The sequence below is a fragment of the Mastigoproctus giganteus genome, chromosome 9, assembly GCF_048544385.1.
Source record: "Mastigoproctus giganteus isolate SK-2022 chromosome 9, ASM4854438v1, whole genome shotgun sequence".
In the NCBI taxonomy this organism is placed as follows: domain Eukaryota; kingdom Metazoa; phylum Arthropoda; class Arachnida; order Uropygi; family Thelyphonidae; genus Mastigoproctus; species Mastigoproctus giganteus.
The window spans coordinates 174,092,270-174,113,915 of NC_143583.1; the positions used below are offsets into that span (position 1 = coordinate 174,092,270).

General features: G+C 36.2%; 1 protein-coding gene across 1 annotated transcript in view; it reads right to left on the minus strand.

Moving 5' to 3' along the window:
* The window catches only part of LOC150080895 (paramyosin-like), a 121,931-nt gene that overhangs the window by 86,195 nt on the left and 14,090 nt on the right, over positions 1–21,646 (minus strand). The window contains exon 2 of the mRNA XM_090381555.1: positions 8,895–8,951. Coding sequence (XP_090237681.1) covers positions 8,895–8,951 — 57 coding nt within the window. The remainder of the gene's footprint in view (positions 1–8,894; positions 8,952–21,646) is intronic.

Genomic DNA, 21,646 nt, shown 5'->3' on the forward strand with positions numbered 1-21,646 from the left:
AGTCACGTTATTTACTCCACATCGTGGAGCGAGGGTCGTGTACAGATTTAGCGTCAACAACTGAGGCTCTTGATCCATCATGCATGGTATCAAAAATGCAGGCTGGTGGAGGCGGTTGTATGATGTGGGACATGTTTCACTGGCAGGAACTTGAACCCCTGGTGCATCTGGAACAACGTATCAGTGGTCTCCGCTATCATAAACTGCTTGCTGTCCGTGTACACCCCGCTATGTTACACTTTTTTCTGAATGGCGAGTTCTTAATGGTGTCTTCCAAGATGACAATGCACCGAGTCATCGGGCACTTGTTGTTGTGCAGGAATGGTTTGAGGAACACAGTTCTGACTTCCAACATATTGATTGGCCCCCGAACTTCCCCGATATCAATCCCATAGCGCACTTGTGGGACACTACGGAAAGGCATATCAGGCGTCTTGATACACCAGTCACCTCCATTGCTGACCGCATTACACACAGCTCGGTTGGCCATACCTCCCAAACGCTTCCGACATCTTGTTGAATCAATGCCACTGCCACGTCGGATAGCTGCTGTACTGAGGAGAAAAGGAGGACCTACGAAGTATTAGGTAGGTGGTCATAATTCAGTGATCACTCAGCTTGTTATTGTTATTGTTGTTATTTGGAGCATTAGCAACTAAGGCCATATTGCTCGGGGAATATGCGGTTGTCATTCCCTGACCTTTCCGCATCCTCCGTATTTGGTGGATGACGGGCTCGAACCCCGGTCTAATCAAGAAGCGTGTGCTAGCACTGCTGCTCCTTCCCACCTGGCTACGGAGGCGCCGATCACTCAGCGAGTATATATATATATATATATATATAAATGTCAAGCACCAATTATCTTCATGTCCATCCTTCCGCATGTAATAGAGGGACTCATAGTGGACGGATTTTCATTAAATTTTATATTTGTAATTTGTTACAAATAATTGTAAAAACTCCAAATTGGCAGGTAGCGCCAGTCTAAATTTATTTATTGGCTTATAGCTTTGGCTTAATTAATACTTTGGCATGCTTAATATTATTCAAAAAATGTGATACGTATTGCTTCCACTCTCTTTAAACTTTTACTTTTGCCTTCGTTGATTTGTTTCTTCGCTCATTTTCCGCTTTTTTTTCATATTGCCTCTATATATTATACTACGTGTTGTTGGATATTGCTTATGCAGCCACTTATGTTCGTTGCCATCTTTATTTCTTTCTTTATTTTTACTATTAAATATTATTTTACAGTTTTATATATAGGAATATATTGAGAATTAGATAAAGAATTAAAAACGCTAAAAGAGGTGTAAAGAGAAAAATAAACCTAATGCAAGCCAAAGGTGTAAACCGAGCATGCCAATAGAACTTGTTTGAGCCAAGCAAACGGTAAAACTCTATTAGGTACAAAAAGAATTCGGCTGGTCAATTAAATAATGGAAAACGGTTAGAGTGCCGTGAGCTGGAACAATGGGGGAAAAAAGCACACACACACACACACACACACACACACACACACACACACACACACACACACACACACACACACACACACACACACACACACACACACACACCTAATTGGTGATATGTTAAGAGGGATTATTGGAATAGATTATTAAATTTTCAGGGAATGAATTTGACTCAATATTAGATACAACGTTGTTTATTAAAAAAAATACTAGAGTTGAAATTGCTGTTTCTTTATATAAAAACTTTCTCGAAAGTTTGGATTAAAATGAATTCCTAGAATAATGCCGAGAAGAAGACAAATTACTCCGAATGTCTAACTGACGTTATTCAAGAGAGGACGGATAGTCGAAAGAGTCGAAGCGGGGCTACGATCTCGAGTCCCATTAAACTGTTTGCTTTTCACAATTACTGATCGTTCTGAACGTTTTCAGTGCACGGGTCGACTGGAGGCTGGATTGGCGTTGAGTATTGTTTTAGTGATGACAGCAGTTTTGGTATGAGTGATGGACGAAAGAGTGCCAGAAGACCGCTCCGGAGAGAGAGAGAGATGCACACACACACATCCTATAGTGTAATAGGATGTGTGTGCGTGTTTCACACATCCTAGCGATGTTAGCAAAATCTTAGTGTAATAGTTTGTGGAACCAGGTATAGCATCAAACTCTCATGTTTGTGAAGCCAGTATCATAGCTCATTATTACCTTGAAAATGTCATAAATCCAGTGGTCCTTCCTTTTTTGGCTAATGTGGATAATGCGATGTTTCAGGATAATGCCCATCTACATACTGCTAACATTACCAGATTGGTTCTTCAAAATATGAATATCCTCCTGGCCAGCTAGATCACACTCGATATTAATTTCCAACACGTTAGTTAGTATATACAGTGTATTACATTTCAGTCACGTTAGCAAATACTGTAGTAATAATGATTTTTAACGAAAAAAAAAAATTGTTTCTGCACATCTGCCACATTGCCCATTCATTCCTCCAACTATGCGTTAATTTGAGGAATGAATGGAACTTCAACTTCAATATATGGATAGCCTATATGATATTTATGAAAAAATAAATAATAATTGCCAGGTTTTTATTGTAACGATTTTAATTAAATTTGAAAAGGCTCGCCAAACTTTTCTAAAAGGCCCAAACATAAAATTTCATGTAAATCCATTCACTGGGAGTCGAGTAATTACATGCGGACGGACAAAGGGTGCTTACAAGTAGAATGCAGGTATCCACTTACCGGAAACCAGCAGCGACATGCAGCTGAGGCTTCTCGTTGACTATGAACATATAGAAAGCAGTTTACCAGTACAACTTCTCGGTATGCGATGGGATTGGTTTTACGGGCGCCACTGAATTGCTCAACGTATGATTTCTATTACTAAGCTAAATACATCTATATAATATCGGTGTAGATACACCATAGATAACTCTTAAGAAACTACGATGGTAGTGTGGGAGGCATCATTTGCTCTGTATCTCATATTGTACCATAGTAGTTTCTTAAGAGTTATCTATGGTGTATCTGCACCGATATTATATAGATATTAAACTCTTACTCTTAACGTATTATGCCTTGTGCATTTAGTTATTTTTAAGCTAAACACAATATGTAGTTTTCAAGATAATTACGTTCCATTTAATATTGATTGCAGATGGAAAAACCTAGATTAATTAGAAAATATGAAATCTGTGAGTGTTAGAAATTACTCTTTTTTAGGCCATGCTTTAAATTTTAATGCATTTTTATGCACTGCAGGCTGAACTTTATTGTGGAAGTCAAAACAGTACGAAACGTTTTTTGTTAAAAAGTTTATTTACAAAAAAAAATCAGTGATAATAAAATGCAGTCGGATATTTTCAGAAACAGAATAAGTATAAATTTGAAAACTGAAGTAATAAAAAGTTAATTTTACGTATTTCAAAATTTTATTTCTTCGTTGTCATACTGATAAATTTTTGCTCTTTTTTTCTTCTTCAAGATTTGAAAACAAAAACCCTATCCCGTACATTATAGTAGACAAACTTTTGTATATCATACTTTATATAATTAAATTGGAGAGAAATTTTATGAAGGGCCATTTTAAATATATCAGAACGAATCGAGAAACATTATGTTTTAAATTCCATTAATAAAAACACAGACTAACCGACTAATTCTACTTATTTATTAGCACTTTACAGATAAATATGGAAAAAAAAAAAAAAGAACCATGATATTCCTGTTTGAATGCAGTTTGTCATTTTTCTCCCATATTGCGCGTTTTACATAAATGTTTGAAATTAAAATTTCAGTAACCATGCTTAAAACTTCTGTATTACAAATTTTCTTTACGTCGCCATGAATTCTTGCTTTCCATTACAAAAGTAGTTCTAATAATTGCCTCAAGGCCAGAGGTACGAGCAATGCGTACCCAATTGAGTGAGTTCTGCTATAACCAGCAAGCTTGATTTGTTGAGGTAAGCTGGTGAATTAAATAAGAAACGGTAGCCAGTGGCCCCACATACCACCTGCGTTCTATTTGTAAGCACCCAAAGAATAATAATTGTCGGATTCTGAGTTTAATTAAATTTGGGACTGTTCGACAAATATTTTTAAAAGGCCCAGATATAAAAATTTCACAAAAATCCGTCCACTGGGATTCGAGTTGTTACATGATGAAGACAATAGATGCATTTGCGTATATTATAACGCGCCTTCAAACATATCAATGAAAAATGTTTACATTTTATTGATATCTCAAATAAAACATTTTAATCATCTGAAAATTGAACTATTTATTCCTATATCACTCTTAACGTTATCATTAACTTTGGTCAAAATTCGATCACGCTTTCGTGGTATTCCGGTTTCCATTTCCTTCAGACTATATGCATATATAGTCTTCCTAAAATTATTTAAAATTAATAGCCGATTAAGATTAATTTAGTGGCGTACCCTTGATGGCACTAAAACCAAGTTAGGTGAAGTATCACTACTATGAATCAAAAATAAATTTAAACAGACCATTGAGCCCCATTTCGTTGGAAGGCTACAAGTTATAGAAAAAGAACTCCGTTTTTTTTTCTTTTATAATATTTTGTTGTGCTTATTCACTTTAAACAAATTATTTTGTAATAGTAAAAGTAATTCTTGCGTTTGGAATCGTGTTATCCTTTGATTTAAATTGTGAAACGGAATAACTATCTTTCATATTACTTAAACCTCTTTACATGTAAAATTTACAGTACTCCGTGATTGTCGGAATACCCACGTCCACTGTCTCTTTGAAGGCCGTTACTATTTTGAAATGCGTTCAATATTTGATGAGAAGGGCTCGTCTTGTCTCACTAGTGGAGTAGTACTCCCTCCCCTGAGGAATGTGGGTTAAGGAAATATGAAACTAGTTGTGCCTTGGTTGCCATCGTCTGGTGTCACAGAGATGAAAGGCTGTTTGGTCATAGTTGGCTTAGCCTTTTATGTCTATTTCTGGTAGCTGATGATGATTCTAATTTTAACTTCGCTTCGTCACATTTCATCCGTTGTGCTTATACTGTACACATAGATGTTGGGTAGTGAGGGTAGCGCATCAAGGACGACTGCTTTAATTTTCATCTTCAAAAGCTCAGAATATTTACATCAGAGGGCGCCACGCCACTAAACCTCAAAGTTTAATTAATGATTAGAAATCGTTAGTAAAGAAGGGGGGGTTACTATTTCAGCGCAGGTATTGAAATAGTTTGAGAAAATAACTCTATACTGCATTATGGTTTTCTGTCGTGACTGTTTAAGGAGAGGCTTTTATCCCCAGTGTGACAGCCTGACTCAGCCTGATCTTCGACTCAGGCTCTTTAGAAACCAGGGCATCCACGCGTCGATCTAAAGTGACTAATAGTTTTTAATTGACTAATAGGACACAGTAGGCGAATCTGTTATTCATTAAAATTATTAGAAATCTTCATTGCAGCAGCATATAAATATATTGTACGGTTAAAATTAACCGTTCACAGCACGTGCTAGCAGTTTACATCAATAATAGACAACCATATAAGCACAAAGAAGCAAAGTTTCCGGCATCCCCCTCTCCCCATACTTCTCCTTCAACCCACGCACGGTACTAAGTACTATAGGTTTTGATACCTTTCGTGTTTGGGGTTTTCATAAAAAAAAAGAAAAAAAAAGCACTTTAGAATAAATATAAAATTAACTAAAATATCAAACTAAACTAGGGATGAATATTATAAATATTAAAGTACAAGTAACCCTCGTATAATACGGTTACCTGTACTGTAATATTTATAATATTCGTCGTAAAATGTATATTACGATGAATATTATGTCGTGTTGTGCGAAACCGTTTTATACGGAACTAAGAAAAAGTACAAAAAAGGGGGGGGGTTACGTTCCAAAAGCTAACAAAAATATACTATTTCGTTAACAAAAAGACACCATTCTATATTTCGTGTATCTTCTACTTACTGGCGCACTATGGTCATAGTTGCCGATGCGCCCAATAAATCCCGAAACAAACAAACACTTCTACTTTCTTTAAAAAAATCAGTAATCTGGGTTGTTTGTTTGCTTTTGCTTGATAAATCTTTGTGAATTTCATTGTATGGAACTAAGCATTTTTGAAGCTCCCTTTTGAACTTTGCGCTCCTTTCATTCAAGAATCTGTATTCAAAAAAACAAGATTCTAATTGCTCGGCTAACTTTATGCCTTCCTGTATGCTTTTTAGTGTAAAATTGGGAAGTTTAGAATTTTCATCTGCGCTATTATCCTCTGAATTGATTTGGTTTTACCCCGATGCCATTTCTACCAAATCCGCTTCGCCAGCCTCTCTTTCTACCAGTAATTCTTGAACATCTTCAGTAATCACATCTTTTTTAAAAATTTTTTAGGAGAATCGGCGACCAAGGCCATGTTACTCTGTGTATATTGTTTATAAATTGCGTGTGTCTTGAGGTCGATTTTCTGTTTTGCTGAACAAAAAAAACCAGAGTTTTCGGGAGAAAAAACCATGCTACCTTCGTCTGAGCTCGACTAACTCAGCCACGTTGTGAAAAAAGACCCATAAAAATTCCTCCCGTCATCAACGGGATTCGAACTCAGGTCTTTTCCACCCGGTGTGGGGAGGAGGGCGATTCTATCAACTGTGCTACCCACAAGGGCTTCAGTAGCCATATCATCAAAACCTTCACCTTCTACACAAGCAGCAAGTTCTACTATCGCACCGATTCCGTTTTCTGCGGGTTCGACCATATTTCCTGAATGAACTGACTCTGACCATACATTTTTCCACACGCATTTAACGTTGACGATTTTACTTCTTTCAGAGATAAAGTTATGATTCTGATACAGTCTACAATTGATAAATGTTTCCACAGGGATTTCTCAACAAAATAAAATACAGGGATTTCTCAATTTTTTTTTTTACTACCGAGCTGGGATTCAAAAAGAGTGGAAATGTTGAAAAATTACATCCGCAAAAAAGCTTAAAATACCTTGTTATGCGAGGTTTACCGAAATTCTCTAACCGTGTTATATAAGTACCGTGTTGTGTGAGGATCGTCCAATTTTTCAATCATGTTAGAGCGAAACCGTGTTATAGGGGGTTGCCTATATTAGTATTTATTAACAATAAAGGAAAATACATTGGGACTCCAGGCCTACAGCTAGATTTTGAGTTTTGACCATTGCTAATACAAATCTTACAATAATTTCCACCGTAAATTTTACTCCACCCCCCTTTTTTTTTCTACTAAAAATATTGTTCAATGTTCAAAATATTTTTAGTATTGAACAATAAAAAAAAAAAAAAAGGTTTGTTTTATACTCCTGGCCAGGTGCCAAGAGAAGTTCATAACTTCATTGTTTTTGCATCAATCATATTAGTAATTCAAGTTCGTTTAACTGTAGGCAGTGTATGAATTGTTGGTAGTGTATGAATTCGAACTCACGATGTGCTTTCCTATTAATTGCTACTTGTTAGCAGTGTCATTAACAGTTGAGTATTTTGCTGTTATAGTTTGCTATAAAATATAACTGTGTGGTAGAAGATTGTTAACCAGATGCTTGACAAACAGCTTCAATTCATTCGAAGACATGATGCTATGTTTCCAAATTAATGAAAAGACATGGTGCCATGTCTTCTCATTATAAAACTTGTCAGTTAGTTAATTACATTCAAAACAAGCATTAATTCTGCATGATGTACTTTTGCTTTCTTCTCCGTGAGCAGAATTGATCTTTCAATTGTTTATTACAGTACATCTAGTTCACCTACCTCCCTGAGTTGCACCAACAACAGTTAAATTAATGTTAGCCCAACTATTTTTTATGTAATATTCTTTTTCTGTTTTTGTAGGTAGTATACGTAGTAAATGATTTATCATCAATTTCCAATAAGACGAAGGAGCAGAGTGGTTCGGAACGTAAATTTCATTTTGTGAATTACAGTTCGATTCTTATCATGATTGAAAATCCCTTTGGGCTGGTGAAGTAGTAATACTGTTCATGTTTTTAGTAAGTGCTGAATGCAAAATAAACTCGCGATGAAAAAGTGAACTGCTCAGTTTCTTTTAGATCGATATAATGTCGGATAAGAGCGTTATTTCGTTTGTGGACATATGATACTCAGCAGATTAAAAGCTTAGTAAGAAATGAGATACTATCGAATTGATGTCGAAAATCTGTCCGTCATGTCATTCCTATGGACATAATCTATAATCTTATCTTAACTATGTCCACGGGCGAAACGCATTTAACAGTGAATCAGATTACAGAATGATATATTGCTGCACTTATACTACCTTAAGTTTTAAAAGTAGTAGCGTTTTCAAAAGGAGAGTTTTAATGTAGCTTTTAAAGTGTTTCCCGAAAGGGAAGCTTTCATATTCTGGAGTTCTTCCTCCACTGCCATCCCCAATATGTTCTTGCACTCTTTTGTGTGTCCTTTTGAAGTGGAAAAAAAAAGTATTATAGGGGATGGATAGGTGAAAACTTTTTTTTTTTTTTTTTGGCTGATGCTGTATAAACTTGCTTTCTTGCATCATTTGCGAGTACTAATACTAATGACTTATCTTTTAAGCCATTTAGTGTGTAATCAAAATAGTTTTGGCTACTCGAAAATCCTTCTTTACCGGTGTGTAAAACTAAATATAAAATTAAAACTGATGATTAAAAGTTTAATGCTAATAAAAACGCCATACTGGTTTTTACCTGTCTACTTTCATAACATGAAGTGGGGGAGGGAGGGATGGAGGGAAAGAATCAGACCATAAAAATTACCTGATAGCGTTTTTTGTTTTCTGAATATTATTTAAGCTAATTTACTAGGGAGGGGGATAATCTGCCTTATTACAGCATTAATGAATTATTATAAATTATTAATCAACGATATTAATAATCACATGAATTAAGGAAACTTACTCTTTGTCTGAGCTCTCTTTCCGATTCAAGATCGTCCTGAAGGAGTCGGAGTTTATCCTACAAAAATTTTAAAGAATAAATAAAAACATTGATATATATATATATATATATATATACACTTTTTTACAAATAAATAGTGAAGAAGTAAACATTTACACCCATAGAAATTAGCAATATTAAATCCCATTCGTATAACACACTACTTGTGTTAATATTTAAAGAGTGTTCCATAAATTTGTAATACAGTGTTCAATAAATTTGTAATAGGGTGTTCCATAAATTTATCTATATGGTTTGTTTACAATTATTTCTTTGTGTTACAGTAGTGACTGATGGCACCAAATAAATACTGTATGAGTATATGGTAGTAATTTTGTTGTGTGATGGCCGTAGTCAGCGTGTAGTTGCAAATACATTCATGAACATTGTCAAAAAAGGTAGCCAGTTACGCATTCCTGTGTGAGAAAGTTGCTGAGGAAATTCAAGGAGATGAATCACTGTTAGATAAAGAATGCAGTGGACCTTTCATGGTGAACGTCTGAAGAAGCAATGGTAACAGCGGTGAGAGACTTTTGCAGTGAATCCGAATTCCAGTATTCAACGCATTTAGAAGAGTAATCAGTAACATCCTTACAACACTGCAAATTGAGTGATAATGATTCCGATCGAATAATGCCCATTGCGCAATGGACAGTGCAGAGTGCCCATTCATTTGCATATAGATCTATGAATGGGCATTGCGCGCGCGGAGTAAAAAAAAATCCTGGTTTCAAAAAACTGTGGTCAGGCTAATTTTTACGTGTTCTGAAGGATTAATCGGATTTAATCAGAGATCATGTTACACCATGCACCTAATAATTGGCCCATTCGTCTTCCAAAATAGTGACAAAAGAGGTGTATTATATCAATATATATACACACACACACACACCTTTTTTCTTTTGATATGCTTCAGGATGAAATTTTTCGAAGCATTCTCAGTGAGCAGGACGAATATCTGGAATGATTAAGAAAGGTGGAGTGGCTGCTCATTATATCCTTACAGTAAGAGAATGGCTGGATAAACAAATCCCTGAACATTAAAAGCTGTCATATTATGGTTACCCGAGCTCCTCAACATTAGAATTATTAATTAATATCAATTTATTTCCAAAGAAATGTCCCTTTACAACTATCCAGCTAGAGGACACGGGTTATATGATAATAATAAATAAATGCCTACTGGGCTAGCCGGGTGGGTAAAGTGCTTGCCTGGCAACCCAAAGGTCGCGGGTTCGAATCCTGTCTCTGGCTTGGATATTACGATGGTGCCGTACTCTACGTTTGGACCTCACGGCCACGATATACGAAGGAAGCAGGAAAAAACTAGTTCGTTCCTTCGTGTATTGCTCACATCATACGATAAAAAAAAATGAATAAATAAATATTGCCATACTATTTACGATCTATGTTACAGAGTACTCAAATGAATTGATACAATACATGGCCTAAAATAGCATCTGATTACATAAATACAACAATAAGTGTATAATATGGCATCCCAAAAGTTAGCATAATATAGCATCCCAGAAGTTATATCACCTACAGTTTGACCAGGGTAGACATATCTGCCAGAGATTCTGTACATTTTGTCCTTGCAGAGCTTCTGAGAATGGAAGATAGAGACTTTTGGACAGCCATAGGATTTGGAAAAATTTATAGCCGCCATATAAATGTCAAGAACAGGTAAATGCAAATGGATTTACGCTAGAAGTAAGCAGATCAACGAAATACTGCAGATAGTACGAGGTATTATGCCATTGCAGCAAGACTTGAGCATTCAAAAGCGTCGTGGGCTGCTCAGAGCGCAACTTTAAACATTGAACACCTGTAGGATGAACTGGAACATCGTTTACGGCCCAGGCTAATACGTCCACAATCACATTACTAAATATTTTATCTATGAAAGGTTTTTAGAATATAAAAGTTATATTCTTTGAAAATAAAAAGAAGAGTTCAGAAATACCAATACTTTTTGAAGGTATTTAAAGATTTTTTCATAAAAAAAAACATTTTTAAACCTATTTTATCTTGCCTTGCCTCCCCCCTTCTCGCAAATCCAGCCATCTTTGTGCCAAAAGGCGTTGCTAACAATCAAATTAAACTATAATTCAAGAATTATTCTCAAAGGCATAGCGAATTATTATCGTTCAGAAGCTAATCATATCAGGACAGATATATTAACTTTTGCAAAACTGCTTTCAGCTGGACTTGATTTTCTGACGTGGTCACAATCGCCAGGTATTCGAAAAACAAAGGACTGGATGTTCGGTTGCACCACTTCGTCGAAACTTCTCTCAATTAAGAATTTTGTACTGTGCTCTCAACGACTACTGTTTGTTATTTCAATCGAGGTGATGTAAACTGTAAACTTCTGTGCTCTGAAAAAAGCCAAGAACACTCATATTTCCACCAGACTTACCAAATTGTGCAGTTCTAACTTCAACAAATATAATTCCTCTATTGTTTTTTCGTTTGACTTGCATGATGTTTTCGAGGTTGAAATCAGTGATATATGATTATACGTTGTATAATCATAAACTCTGTATAATCATACATACACTGGTATGTATGATTATACAGATGTATATATATGGGGGTTGGACAAAAGAGTGGAAAAATCTGATGTGGAAGTAATAGTTTTTGTAATGGCTGTATAACATATTTATGAGCATACAGCGATGATTTTTTGTTTTATTTCTTGCATGTAGTACTGTGAAGGAAAGATCATAAAAGCTGGTGCTTAGTTAGAGGTGATAGGAAAATGTACATGAAGAAAATGACCAACCTGTCTGAATTCCAAAGAGGTCAAATTGTTGGTGCACGTTTAACAGGGACATCGATTACTAAAATTGCTAATTTCTCTTAATTCACCATGGCTTTGGCCTACGTGATCACCAGACTTAAACGTTGACTTGCTGAATTCAACGCTGATTTCGAATGTGCAGCTCTTTTATTCGCAAGATATTTCATATTTTGAGTTTTCATGAACTTAGATTTTGGTCTATCTGTTCACATTAGTGGGAGTGCCTTTGAGAAGTTTTGGAGTTAGGAGTTTCTTAGATCGTGTTGTAGTGGTCAGTTTTCAGCACTTTCTAGACTGTTCTACCTCACTGCTGCCTGCGTTGCTGACGGATATACAGTACTTGTATAAAGAAAACCTCCCAGACAGGTAAATCGGTCGGAGTTTTGAGCGTATCGGTTAATTGTTCATATTAGTAAAGTCGTCCTCTTTTGATAATTTTTGGTATCAAGTTCAGTTCAACGTGCTTTTAAAATGTCAAGCCAGTGCTTTAATTCACCAGACAGCTTTTGTTATGTGTAATGTAATTACATAATTAAATCTCACAGAGCCTATAACGTTTCTGTTTAAAGAAAGCATATGAACTTTATTTTGGTCATAAATTTGGTGATCAGGATAAGAAGCAGGATTCTCATATAAACTGCACTACTTGTGCTTCGCATTTAGGAGGCTGGTTAAAAAATAAATGTATATAAGTATTACTTGCCATTCTCTCTTCCTATAGTTTGGAGGGAGCCAGCATATCAACGACTGTTATTTTTGCATAAATGAAATTGAATGACATAAAGTGAAAGATATAAAAAAATTAACTAACCGATTATCCTGTCAGCTATTAAACCAGTCAGCTATTAGACCAGTTAATCAGAATAACGAAAATTAAATTAAGTATTTTAAGAAAAGAAAAATTTCTTTTCAAAATTTGAAATAAAAAAGAAAAGAAAAAGGAAAAAAAATTTTTAAGTATCCGATTGTCCTGTCAGCTATTAGACCAGTTAGTCAGAATAACGAACTAACCACTCCTGTTCTCCAGAACTGGATGGGTAGAAGAGGAAAAACAGATGGCCCAATGGCTAGTCGGTACTAGCTCTGAATCAGAATATGAATACCCAGACCAAAACAAGCCTCGTTTTATAACTCAAAGTGAATTAGCAAGTCAAAATACTTTGAATGCAGGTAATGCATATTACCTGCATTTGATTTCGATCATAGAAAGGTATTCTGCTGTTACTGTTGTAAGGGTATTTGTCTCTAAGTTGCAGCCTAAGCCCAAACCTTAGTGCCAAGGGCTCGGTGCTCGATCTTCAGTGAAAACAGAATATGTCTCTCCATGATCAAAATCGAACTCAGGTAATGTGTACTATTGACTTTATTTCAACTATTGCGTTGAAATACCTCAGCAATTCCTATCATACGTCGGATAAATGCAGCCTAATTCTAGGAGTTACAAGTAAAAATATTCAGTGAGAGTTTTATGTTTTTAAATGGAAGTTACACCACTTAGCTGTTCATTTAGACAAAATACTCAGACATTATTCACGGTTCGACTTACGTTCGTTAATAGACACCACTTTCCACCTAATGAGCAGCCAGTATGCTTTAAAACAGCTGTCCTGGCGGATACACCTATTCAGCTGATGCTATATAATATAAAAAAATATTATCAACTCGTGCAGAACTGTGGATAATGATATGTCTTTCAGTCGAGTACAGGGCGAGCTTTTATAATCTGGCCGAAGAATATAATTTACTGCGGAAGATTCACTTTGCTACCGCAATAATGTCGATGTACTATATTTGGAAGAGAATATAATCCAGAAGAATGGAGGACCTTCACAGACCCTTCGAAATTAAATTTGAAAACTGTGCTACTACACAATGAAAGCATAAGCATACATGCATCTTTATCAATCGGCCATGTTTTCCGTATGAAAGAGCTCTATGAGAACATGAAACTTCTCTTAACAGAAGTACGCTACGATAAAATAAAAGTGGCTGGCAGATCTGGGGAGATGTCAAATTTATCCTTTTAGATCTACAATTCAGCTAAAAAAATTTTGTTGCTTTTTATGCAAGGTGGACAGTCGAGCGAAATCCATTTGTTACAAAACGAATATTTAGTCCTCTCGCATGAATCTAGTACCTGGAAAGAAAAATGTCGTCTATAAGCTACTATTTGATCGACAAATATCATCATTTATCATAAAGTATATAACCTTCATCTTCATCCAAGATGACGAATCTCGTAAATTGCGCAATTATGTGTGTGTGTGTGTGTGTGTGTGTGCTCTCGAAAGCACAAAAGCTGTTGATGCACTTCTTAAATTGCCAAATGGTCTATCATAGGGAAACTTTCCACACTAATTTTTCCAGTCATTAATATGATGGTTATAGGCTAATAATAATAAATACCAAATCTGTTGAAATAAAAAATAGCATTTGTCGGAAACGCATGCTGTACTTCTTTGTAGCTAATAAAAATTAGAGTAAAGTGACACGACGGAAGTTCCCTAAATGCCTTCTTTTTCTGCGTGGTAATTGTGACAAATTATTAGGGAAACGAAAGAAACAAAAGATAAAAGTGCTTTTTCCAAAGTTGATATTTGTACTAATATGATAAAAACTGAATAATAATTATCAATACCTTTGAGTGGTAATGTTTGAGTTTTAGTTTAATTTCATTATTAACAAGTTACACTATAGTGTATTAAATAAATCGATAGTGTGTGTGTGTTGGGGGTGGGGGGTGAATCCTACACTTAAGCCACAATTTGGTTCTTTGTTAACATTGTACTTCCAAAAATGTATTCTGTGTCGTCGGTTTGCTTGTTGCTCACAAATCTAAATATTCAGAGGAGGGACTATAATATTTCTGACCCGAAACCAGCTAACTCCCACAAGGTGAAAATAGTCCATTAAGACACCTTCCGTTCCGCTGATTGTGCTTCCCACGAGTGCACTAAATCGTTTAGAATTTACAATGACAGTTAGAATATCACAATCAGTCAGTCATTCATTCATTCGATCAAGTTGGAATATATTTTTCCAACCCAGTGTAGGTCAACTTTATAAGTGCATGTTGTCGCGGAAAAAACTAAAATATGTTGAGGTTTTGATTGAAAATAACACACAAATAAGGAGGTAGATTCAGATGTCCATGAAGAAAAGTCTACACTGAAAATGCTATATATCAAGAATTTTTTTTTAAATAATGCATTTCAGCGAAAACTGTTGCTAATAATAAAATTAAACTGAATTTCGAGCATTACACCCAAAGGTATTGATGCTATTCATATTTAATGTGCATTTTTACGATCAACAATAATTATTCATGCCTTTTCTAATAAGCTATTTGAAAAGCATACTGTTTTAAATATTTTATAAAGTTTAAATGTTAAGAAAAATATAAAAGTACTATGGCTATAAATTTTGTATATTCTTTTAATACGATACATGCGAGGCTGTTTTACCGTTGCCTGGCAGTACGATGGGTTTTGTAATTAACTTGTGTTTATATCAGAGAAAAAGGATGAAATTGTGGAAAATTCAAGCTTCGGCTCAGAACGGTCATACGGCCACAACTCTCCAGTTCTTTCCATCCTTTCATGGCTTCGGAACCCCATGTTCCAAATATAGATTTTCCATTTTCGACGGAACCCTCATATCCTCAAAAAAAAAAAAAAAAAGTAACATGCATGTACAAATTAAATTAAAAGGAACGTGTTCCTGATTTTAGAAGGCCGCTTGGTTAAAAACAGTGTTCAGGACAGCCTTGGATATAGTTTGCTTGTATCCATTTTGCAACAGTTGTTAACCACATTAGCTAATTATGAGCCAAGAAAAAGAATTTAGACATCACACAATGGAATTAAAAACCGTGTGTGTGTGTTTTAGAGAGAGAGAGAGAGAGAGAGAGAGAGAGAGATTCCTAGTGTCATTCTCCGATGTCATCCTCAGTCTGTAAGTCCCACTTTGGAAAAGCATGTGCGGAGGCGGAGGAGAAACCAGGTAACAGACAGACGTTTGAGGAGGGTGTAGGAAGCTATTTACAGAGGTTTAGAAAATTGGCTCGACTTTCTTGAGAGAGAGAGGGCGAGAGAGAAAAGAACAAAAATGTTTGCTGTGAAAGTCGTGCCAGTTATATAAGGACTCGCAAAAGTAGGGCAGCGCTCTCTCGGCATTCTTTGTATCTTCCATGTCAAAAATATTTTCTTATTATAATTCCTTAGCAACGTTTTGAGTAAAAATAAACTGCATATCTCACACTTCGGAGGTAAAATTACGCTTATTATGACTGCATTAAAACTCAAAATGTTTCATAAGAGTGAGGCCGCTCGAAAGTCTTTCTTAGCAAATGTTTATATGAAATAGCCACATCCAAATATAAAATGATTTCTCTATTTTCTGTCTGTAAATAGATGCGTCTCCTGATTATGGAATATTAGATTTATGTTTGAGGATATTCGATGTATTTGTTCTCTGTTAGCTTGGACGCTTTAACTTTGTAGCAAGGTTTCATTGAATATGCAATTCTTTTAATTTTCTAAAAATTAAGAATTATTAAAAACCAACTCCTGAAACTTTAAAAATTATTAAATTCATAAAGCTACAAATTATGAACTCCCCGCACGCTTTGAGGAAAATTATACTTTTATCGTGCAATTCGTATCGGGCGTTATTAAAATCGTTTAAACATTAAACGATTATAATCGTTTTAATAATTTTTTAACAGAGAGTGCAACAATACAGCTCTCTTTAATTCATGTTAATTTAGTAAAGCCCTAAATAAGTGTAAAAGTGGCAGTATAATCCATCCTCTTGTTTTAGTTCAGGTGTAGACAACCTTTTCCTGCATCATGTCACATGTTGCATTGGAAATGGGTTGCATGCCACCAAGGGGCGTGAATCCAGATGCTACCGAAATCAATACCTCTCCCTCCTCTTCCCCCGCTTACTGATTTGCGACTCGCGCCACGAAATGTTTTTGCTAACTACCTAATGGATTTTATGGTAATCACGTGTGATAAAAAATAAAACAAAAGTAATTTTAAGTTTATAAAATTAATTTAATATAGGTTCACAAGTAAATGTTTTTACTGAATCGATATCACGAGGAGCTCACTATCGTTCCTACTTATCTGCGCTAAATTAATGCTAAAAGTCGATAAATATGAACTGTAAGTTTCCGTCTCGTTGAAACACGGGTCATAATTTCTGGCAATTAAAATGATATTTAATTGTATGTGTTTATCTTTTTATGTAATTCTTCAAATCAGTTATATATATTTTTTACACATCTTCTAGGCTTGTTATTAACAAGAGCTGGGCGTGCCACAAGTGGTACGGGTGCCGCGATTGCTCCCTGCCCTGCTATAGTTGATTGTATATTGACTGAGCAGTTAAGAATTTTTAGTGTTAAGCTCAGCAAATAGATCACAGAACTCGGCCTACAACCAAACGTTTACATGCAAATAAGGCCGTGTTAATATGCAGGCATAAAATCCAACTTTAATTCTTATGATAGGCAAAATGAACGCTGTTGTTATTATTGATTTTAGTGATTTACAAAAATAAACACTATTATACCACCTCAAAGGAAATGTTGCAAACTGCAACTAGTAATGCTGAACAGATGCTAACTGCCGCCTTCGAGCAAAAATTAAAAATCAAACTACTAAATAATATTAATAATGCAGAATAGATTTGGTCTCTCGCAGATAATTTTCCAGGTATGATAGGTTAGGGCTTGCTACCTGGGAGTCTAAAACGCTCACAAGTGCGACTTGAATATCAATATTCAAGTCGCACTTGTGAGTCAAGCTGTCCGGTCTTTCAGTAACAACAAAATCTTCTTATTGTACCCACACGATGTGACCTTGGGTATATTCCCATGTTCAAAGTCTGAAACACTTCACCTAGTATACTGGAGGTAACCACCCACATGTGAAACAACGTAAGTAGGGGGTCGAGATGTGGCGTCCAAATAACATAAAAGAATACTGCCCCTCTGTGTCATCAGGTAGTACTAGGTGGTAAATGACTCTCATTATCCAGTGCTTGTTTGTTATTTGGATTTTAGGAGCATTAGCAACTAAGGCCATATTGCTCCGGGAAATGCGGATACCTTTCCGCATCCTCCGTATTTGGTGGTGACGGGCTCGAACCCCGGTCTAATCAAGAAGCGTGTGCTACGCACTGCTGCTCCTTCCCACCTGGCTACGGAGACGCCTTTATCCAGTGCAATACCATCTCTTTGCTTATTGGAGGCTTGCTAAAGTAGAGATTGGGGTTGCCGGAGCTTTGTCTCCAGCAACCTCAATCTCTTGGAGCATGCAGTATGAGCACCTGAGGTTACGACGGGCACCATGCCAAGATCCATTATTCGTTACATTTCGAGGTTAGAGCTGTGAGATGGTTTTCGCAGGTCAACCTCTATATAGTGACTGGAAGAGGCTGAGTAGTGTGCATGAGGAAGGCATTGTTGAAGCCTGGTTATGTCAAGGAGCTGGGTGTATTCTTACTGTGGGTACGCATATTCAAAAATTTAATTAATTCATACAACATTGAAGTTGTATGAAGTAATCAAATTCCCCCTCAACCACACGCATACACATTTAATTTATCTACTGAATACTTCATAAATAGTCAAACTAATAGAACAAACGTATTTGTGAAAAGATCTTTAACTACCTCCCAAAACTCCCCCCCCCCCCTCATTGATTTCACAAATATACTTGGTCTCGTTTTCAATCTCAGTGATGTCCATTTCCACCTGCCAACCACCACTTACTTTTTCTGACGGATTGCCAATTATCGGTTATCTCAACCACTAGGTTCGTCATTTTTTGTCAGAGACTTCCTCATCTGAAATCTATTCTGGCTTAAAATATCTATCCCTCTCACATTCATCTGTTACTCTTTGGCTACCTTTATTTGAACCTCGACTTTCTCTATTGTAACTTTCCTAAGAGAGAGAGGTAATGCTCCTTGGCGATTTTAATGTTCACGACTACAGCTGGCTTCAATTTTATAGTTACATGGACTGAGCTGCCTTGGATGCCGAGGCTTTTTCAATTACTAATGACCTTACACAGCGCGTGCTTATCAGACTACCCTAATCACACACCCAACATTTTTGATGTTTTTTCCTCACCAACATCAAAGTACGTTCGGTCACCGTTAGTGGTCTTTTGCGCACTTAAGATCACAACTTGATGATAACCTACTCTCTCTCATTACCATTCTCGGCCTCGTGTTGTTTGGCATTACAAGAATGTGGAAATCTGCGATATTTCTATTCTTTTTCCTGGTACTATTAGTGTTCTCAATGATTGCTCAGATCGTGTCAGTGAAATTATTCTTGTAGAGATGAAATTCTTTATTCCGTGTTACACCCTAACACGTCTTGGTTTTCCTTCGTTGGTTCTCATAAATTTGCTCAAGCTGTTTCATGATAAAAAAAAAGTATTATATCACAATTCACTTGTATTCAAAACGTTTTCTGCCTACACAGTTATTAATCAATAAAGCTGTTTACTGCAACTTCTGCTACAACTTTATGGCTCCTTTGCTAAAATTTGTTCCAAGTTTTATCTAGCAGATGAACTGTGGTATCAAGAAAATTGAACAAATTCATTTCTTATAATTTTTCCTTGATTATAAAACCGGCCAATATCTGTATTGCTTATCTTGCTATCGAGAGAGAGAGAGAGAGATTATAATGGCTAGTCTTACAAGGTTTAATAATTAACTTCCTAGACTGAGTCCTTTGAATGCACGTTAAAGCCCGTAGGAATATGATGATGCAACATGCCGATACTTCCCTTCACTAGCACATAGCGTATCATAAGTCGTTCGCATGCAGCGCATTAGGCTTTATTCTCACTTGAGCATTCTGCCGTTATGTAACAGTGCATTTGTGTCAGATTAGGACGGTCAAAATTGAATTGTGTCAACTTCCTACCTACATGTAGTAGTTGGGAAGCTATTCCCACCTACTCCATTCGAAGGAAGAGGTGCATGCTCGTTACCATCTGTTTTTCGTAAGTCATGGTCAGAATATTAACCCTACAAGTGGCTAGTGAAGCTTTTATTTTAATTCACCATTATGAAAAAAAGAAAAAAAAAAGAAAACAGAAACGAAAAGAAAGACATCGCTGGAAAATGATCGTTTTGCCTTTATTAGTTGATTTAAAATACTAAGAAATTAGCAGACATTTTAAGAATTTCATTCGTATCCTACAGATTTAGAGTTCCCATTAAGTGTAATCGACCCAAAAACCGTGATAAAGCATTTCGCATTCAGAGAAGCAATTCCCACCTACTACATTTTAATTATTTAATTTTTAATAGTTAGAAAGATTTTTAAAAATAAGAGAAAAGAACTATCGAAAACAACTGTTCACAGAGTAGTGTTCGACTGAAAACACCCTATCGTGTAACAGACTGGTTATAATCACCGTCCTCCTACATCGAGTGGAAAAAGGCCCGAGTTCGAATCCTGTCATGACTTGAGGAATTTTTTCACAACGAGTTAGTTGGTCTCAGAGGGGATTGTATAATCCCAACACCACCGGAAACTCTGGGTTTTTTGTCAGGAAACAGCAGACCGACCGAAGAATAGATGCCATTCAATTAGACAGTATACTGATTCCTCATAGCCTTAATCGCTTTGGCGTTTAACAGACACCCAACTTCTATTGAAAACTGTCAAAAGCCGTCCTCACCAGAGTACCTGGTGTAACGCTTGAAAAACCGGCAACACTTTAGATAGAGCGAGCCGAATAGGTACAGTAACAGCAACGCTTGAACATTCCTGTTACGTTACATGCGAACGTTACGCCAGAGTGTTTATGTGTGGATATGCCCGTAGAGCTATTGCGTTTTTCAGTGCGTTATCACCGTATTAAGTGATGGAACAAAAAGCGAACATTAGAGGCTGTTTCAAGGTGGATGGAAGTGCGGCTGAAACCTATGAATTGGTAAAACAGTTGTACGATAACAGTGCTCTATCTGCCTGGCGTGTTTTTTACTTAATCCATGTAAAATTTCAGGATTGCCAAGAGGATATGAAAGCGACGAGTCCATTGAACTCGTCACTGTGATCGACTAATGCTTTAAACGTCCGAAACGGTCGAATCACACTTTTATAAAATCTAAGCTAGGTGCGTTCATCACTGTTGGCTGATATCTCAGACTTCCAAACTTCTTGGATTAACAAGCGTTCTTCCTCTATTTTCAAGAGTGACAAAGTTATAATTCTTCTCTACAAGCAGCTTATACTTCCCATTTTTGATTATTGTGATATTATTTGGTCCCCGCAACAGGAACATCTTTCTCACAGACTTGAGAGATTCAAATTAAATTCATTAAAATCTCATATTATCGAAATCGCCTTGCCTTTCACAGTCATGATTATGTAGCCCTTTTTGGTCTCTTTAGAATCGTTCTGCTTCTCTCCATACGACAACTCCATGGGTCTCTTTTTGTCTACAATATCATAAACTCTGTTATTGATTCTCCATCTATTCTCGAACAATTGATTCTCCATCTCTTACATTGTACCCTGCCTGAATTCTCGTTATAAAACTAATTTGTCACTGCCTGTCCCTCGTACTCATCACTTACTTGGTCATCTGTTTCGTTTCCTTCAGTTATTGAATAATTACTACATTGATTTTACACTTAATCCGTCTGTGTATAAGAATTTTCTCCTTACTCTGTTTTCTTAATCTAAATTTTATATATTTTATAATTCTAGTTTTATATTGATTCTGTAACTCTCAGTGTTCTCACCATTATTTAGGGTATGTGTGCCCTGTGGATGAGAAGTCTGTATATATATAAATAAATATTCGTCAGACTGGTTTGGAATCGGAAGGGGGGGGGGGTTATGGAAGCACATTCAGAAGAA